General features: G+C 46.9%; 1 protein-coding gene across 1 annotated transcript in view; it reads right to left on the reverse strand.

Annotated features, from left to right (window-relative positions):
- Positions 1-2,921: 2,921 nt before the first annotated feature.
- Positions 2,922-6,000, reverse strand: part of CINP (cyclin-dependent kinase 2 interacting protein) — a 15,673-nt gene continuing 12,594 nt past the window's right edge. The window contains exons 4-5 of the mRNA XM_006839614.1: positions 4,677-4,806; positions 2,922-3,124 (exon numbers count right to left, since the gene is read on the reverse strand). Coding sequence (XP_006839677.1) covers positions 2,922-3,124; positions 4,677-4,806 — 333 coding nt within the window. The remainder of the gene's footprint in view (positions 3,125-4,676; positions 4,807-6,000) is intronic.

The following is a 6,000-nucleotide window of genomic DNA, read 5'->3' on the forward strand; positions in this document are numbered from 1 at the left end:
AGCACGGTTCCCTTTAGACAGGAGTTCTGGACCAGAGGACAGGACTGTGGTGTATGCTCTGTGTTTTCAGGGTTGTTGGTAGGTGCCACAGTCCGCTTGGACTCATGACGGCATCACGTGTGTTAGAGTGAAACTGTTTAACAGGAGTCATTCGTCAGACCCGTCACCCAAGATGCCTCTGGGGGGACTGGAACTCCCAGCCTGGGGTTAGTAGCTGGACACACTAACTGCATCACCCAGGGACTCATGCTTAACTAGAAGGCACACATTGGTTTACACCGTCTCATTGTCCCTTTCAGACAGAAACCGTTCTATTGAACGCCAGCATCAGATTTCTCATTTCCGCAGTGTGGAATGACTTGGGAATCAACAACTACAGCCACCAGAGGTCTCTTGGTGCCTCTTCATTTTGGGAGGCATGTCTGGGAGGATGGCATGGATGGTTTGTCCTTCCTTCCCTTAGCCCTCTGACTTCTGTTGGTTCTTTGCTGTAGTAGTCCTTCCCACTAGTTCTCCTGGGGACTCACTGCTGGGGGTTGGGAGGGGTGTCATCAAAGGCCCATGAAATAGTCATGAGTCCTTGCGTGTCTGTTCCAAAGGACACTTAACTCTCTAAGGACTCCCTGGCCTGGATCACTTCCGGTGTCAGCCTGGTGGGGCTGTGGCTCCAAGTGGTTTGGCCAAACACTAGTTACTGTTTCACTGCATGTGATTCAATCAGCTGGACCTGGGAAAGCAAGTGACCATCTGTAATGTAACTGCTTTCTGTGATGGAATCTATCAGTGGGGGTCATACCAGTACAGGGGTTCCTAAACCTAATCACTTCCGAGTTATCCAAAGTCAGCACACACAGGAAAGACAACTACATAGAAAGCAACACAAGGATCTCCAGCGGATACCAGAAACCTCGGAAACCCACAGAAGGAATCAACAGTTGGACTCTGGTTTGGACATTCCACCTCCAGACTATGAGAAAATAATTTCCTGTTCTGTAAAACCAACCCCTTGTGATGTTTCTATGACGGCAGCCCTAGGGAACTCAGACACCCCCAAACATCAAACTGGGCTGCCAGTGGCCCTTCATGCCAAAACCTCCCAGGTACACAACACTGGGACCTCTTCCTGCCCAGCTGCACCTGCCTCACATAGCAACATTCTGCAAGTCAAAGGCTAATCATGACATCATGTAGACTACTCAGATGTCTGCTACCTAGCTACCTTTCATTCATTGTTAAGTGCTGCGGAGTTGGCTCAACTCATAGCGACCCCGTATAGGGTTTCTGAGGAGCGACTGTTAGGCTTGAACTGCCAATTTTGAAGTTCAAAACCAACCTTGCAGTCCAGCACTTTATCCTACAGCACCACACCGAGATTCTGGCTACCTTTATGAGAAACCAAAAGCCCAAACCAGTTGCTGCTGAATCAGCCTCCGACACCACATGCCTGATCTCAGCCTTCTGTTTACCTGTTTGAAAAAAAACGATCAGAGCAGGCTATGCAAAGTTCCCGTGGCTGCCGCCGCCAAAATGCCACACAGAGAGCGGCTCTGCTGAACAGATGTTCATCAGCGTCGGTGCCTCGGGAGGCTCTGAGAGGAGCTGTCCCAGATCCTGGTGCTGCACATCCTCTCCTTGCAGCTGTGTCTGCTGGTCTTTTCCGTGTGTGTGTCTGTCTGTCTGTCTCTCTACATGTCTGATCACCTCGATAAAAGATACCACTCGGAAGGGATTAGGATGGGCACTCATCCCAGTCCAGTATGACTTAACTGGTAACCTTCAAAGACCCCAGTTCCCAAAAGGTCATGTCACAGGTATGGGACTTAGGACTCCAAGGTAGCTGGGATTTTTGAAGGGACACTTCAATCCATAACAAAGGGTTTAAAGTAGCAGTCGTTTTCTCCTGGCCATAAACTCTTCATATTTAAGCACTTATCCAAGTACAGTATGGCACTGTAGGGTAAGCGCTCGACTACTAACCACAAGGTCAGCAGTTCAAACCTACCAGCCGCTCCTTGGACACACTATCCAAGGTTGCTATGAATCAGAACCAACTTGACAGTACTTAACAACAAAAAGCCCTTATTACTAAGTGAATTAAAGTTAAAAGAATATTGATAAACACAAGACAAGTGGTGTATCTGTAATGGCTAAATATAAAAAAGCTAAAACGACTTGGTTACAAACTTCTAAAGAGCCCCAAGGGATGTGAACAGTTTGGGGTCAGAGAACTTACTAACAAGGCAAACGAGATGCAGGAACCGGAAACATGCAGAGTTTGCAGGAGACTGGGACCAGGTAACATTTCCTCCAGCCCTAGTTGTGGGCCAGTCTTGTCAGTGTGTTTCAAAACGGTTATCTTTTTCCTTTTCCTTACAAATATGTTACCCATGGAAAAGATGGCAAAAATGTGTCAGGCTCTAAGCTTTGTGTCAAAAACAACTTGCAAATAGTTTGCTTGAACCTGTCCTGTCCTCAGTGTACAAACAGCGATTACGTACACAGGTTTCATTTCTAATTTCTTGGTTAACTCCAGTGTTCTACAAATTCGTTGTAACTATAAAGTAGCATCATTAACATTTAAACAACACAGACATGTCTGAAGTAAAAACACAAAACCAGGGTTTTTCTATGCCAATGCACTGTGTAAAACGTACCTGTGCATTAGATAAACAAGGTTCACTTACTGGCTCTACTCAGGAACTGGTTTATTTCACTCAGAAGCACTTTGGGGACAGATCACAGGCAGTGCAGGTGACTCTGTGTGTGGCCGCTTCAGATGGGGCAGCCTGCAGTAGTAGGCCCAGTATACAGCGAGCCCGCAGGAGCCAGGGGACAGTGCAGTGACCTGCACGGGGGGGGCCTGTCCTCTCTGGTAGACACGGAAGCAGTGGCTGGAGGTGCCTGAGTGGGCCTGTCCTGCGTCACAGTGCTCGGTGGCCTGTCTCGAGCAGCATGCCTTCCAGAAGCAGCTGGCTGGCGCTCTCCACGTAGGGCTGGTGCAGCCACATAGACAAGTAGCTCAGAGCGAGGTCATGGTCCGCAGAATGCGCCAGCTCCTCGACCACCGTGCGCTTCAGCAGTAGCTCCTTCCTGTACATGTCCGAGAGGCTGCGGGAGACTGTGTCTGCAAGACACATACATGTGCTGGTTATTAGCTGCTGTGGAGTTGGCTCCTGATTCATGGCGACCCCGCATGCAACCGATGAAGCACTGCCCTGCCCTGCACTGTCCCATGATAACTTGTGGATTTTCTAGGTTTTTCCCTGATATTCAGGACATCTTGGCCTTTCTCCCTAGTCGGTCTTTGTGTACGCGCCACTGAAACCTGTTCGGCATCATACAAGTACTCGAGCCTCGACTGACGGGGTGATGGCTGCATATGAGGTGCACTGGCCAGGAATCGAACCCAGGTCTCCTGCATGAATGGTGAGAATTGTAACCCTTGCTTCCTCCCTGCTGCCCCCCTCCCCAAAATAAACATAAAGGCTTGTTTCATGGTAAGAATCAAGAAACTTGCTCTTTCTTGTCTCGGTGACGCGACACTGTTAAAAGTGCCGGGTTAAAAGCCAGAATCCACAATTGCACTGAGGAAGAACCAGATGGGTATCATTCCAGCTGATATTGGTGAAAATTCCGTAACAGGGTATCATGAAATTTAAAATGACACATGAAATCCTTTTCTGCTAGCTCTTAGGTGGTTCAATGTAACCTGCAAGGGTAGTTGATACTGAATTGACAATATTTCAGTTTGCATATTACATTAGGGGATTTGATCCTTTTCTCCTGATTTGACAAGGGAGATGTCTCGAGTCACACAGCCAACAGTGTAACCTCCCTTTTGCGCTGATAAACCCACTGCTGTCGAGTTGGTTCTGATTCACAGCGCCGTTCTATAGCGCTTTTGAGTCTCTAAATCTTTACGGGAGTAAGAAAATCCATCTTTTTCCCTTGGAGTGGTTGGTGGGTTTGAACTACCTACCTTGTGGTTAGCAGTCCAGCTTAACCGTGCCACCAGGGTTCCATAATAAAGCTGACAGTTACCCCATAAGAAGGGTCTCAATGAGCTTATTTGACTAGTGACTTCTGTGGGGCTGGCTGAAGTGACCTCAGTTCATTTTTAATGAAAAAAACAACACCAAAAAACCACCATTGTCCTTGCTCCCCAAAAGCATGATAGACTTCTGCCCCTACCAAGGCCATGAAGTTCATTCCACCCATTGGCTTTAAAGGGCTAATAATGACGACTCACGCAACAGGTCTCTAACTGTGTTTAATACTAATCACCAGGCGCTGGTGAGATCCCAGCTCCCCGTGACCCCATGTGGTCGAGGCAGAACTGTAGCCACAGGGTTTTTAATAGCTTGAGTTTTTGGAACTGCATTACTGGCCCTTCCTTCCAAGGTGCCTTTGGGTGGGGTTGAAACTCCAACTTTTCAGTTATGAGCCCAGCTGTGTATCTCCCAGTTACCAGGGAGGTAACAAGATCCAGGAAGAGATGCACATTTGAAGACACTCTCATATCTCCCCCACCCCACCTCCTATCCCCAGCCCCCTCAGTGGATCCTCTGGAGTTGAATTTCAAAGCCTTGTCAGCTTCTTAAGGCACCAGGTCTAAGTGATCCCAAGTGCTCTCACCATCTTACCCCCTGCAAATTGACAAAGAAAGGATGACTTACAAAAATGGGCCGTGGGCCAGGTGTGGAACAGGACTGGCCGTTGGCTTTCCTTCCCATGATGGTAATTTTCTAGGTCACAAATGCCTTTAGTGGTTGAAGACAGCTTTTCCATTTTCACCTGTATTTTGGTCTGAAAAGATAGTAACTTTGAATATGAAAATACTGAAATGTACTCCAGCCTCAGATTCAGTAGTTGGAAGATTGCAAAACTACGAAGTACATGTCTGCTGGGACTGGACACCCAGCAACTAAATACCATTAGCTCTACATCTAGCAAATCTCAAGGGTGATGGGCAGAGCTGCTCAGAATTCATGAAGCTGATGACTTTGCAATAAACCCTGGAAGGGAAAGTCTGCTGAGTCCATGCACCCAGATTCCTGAATGGTACTAACAAGACGCTGTTTTGAGAGTGAAAGAGGAAAGGCATGAACTAAGGACTATACTTCTGCCTCATTTGTATGAACTGCCTGCTGTTTGAGTTTCTGGAAACTTCCTGAGCCTCAATTTATTTAATTGTAAAATGGGATCGACACAAGGTAGCCCTATCCACTCCACAGAGGTAGGAAATCCCGCTGTCAGCCTCCAGCCTCAGCCCGGTAGAATAGCAAAGTGCCTGCTTCCACAGATTACGAGCTGATACTTGTGAAACACATCAAGTTGGAGCTCAGTATTTGTTGAATGAAGCAGGACTAGACAGTGTTTTATTCTGTTGTACCCAGGATTGCTATGACTGCGAACCAGCTCGACAACACCTAACCACACCAACAAAATCTTTGTTAAATAGTCAAAATAATTAGGATGGCAGATGAATGTAGGACTCGTGTTTTACCAATTGGCCGTGACTCAATCCCAACCCATGGAGACCCCACGTGCACCACTTATACTCAGATTTATATCACATGCAAGCTGAATTTTACTGAAGATAAATAAAAAATGGCTGCAACAGTACATCAGCAGGGACCTGCCAGAGGTTCAAGCTGGATTCAGACAACGATATATCATGATGGATATAACTGCTGATGCCAGATGGATCTTGGCTGAAAGCAGAGAATACCAGAAAGATGTTTACTTGTGCTAGAAATGATATTGTTCGATGTTTTCTGCATTTCATCAGGTCACCTCTCTTTGGAATAGGCGCAAATACAGGTCTTTTCCAATCAGTTGACCACATTTCCTGGCATAGGTAAGTGAGTGTCTCCAGTGCTCAATCAGTTTGAGAGATTTCAGTTTGTATTCCTTCAATTCCCAGCGCCTTGTTCTTTGTCAATGTCTTCACTGCAACTTGGACATCTTCCTTGAATAGCATTGGATTTTGATCATATG

This window comes from Chrysochloris asiatica, unplaced genomic scaffold (genome assembly GCF_000296735.1).
Source record: "Chrysochloris asiatica unplaced genomic scaffold, ChrAsi1.0 scaffold00025, whole genome shotgun sequence".
NCBI lineage: Eukaryota > Metazoa > Chordata > Mammalia > Afrosoricida > Chrysochloridae > Chrysochloris > Chrysochloris asiatica.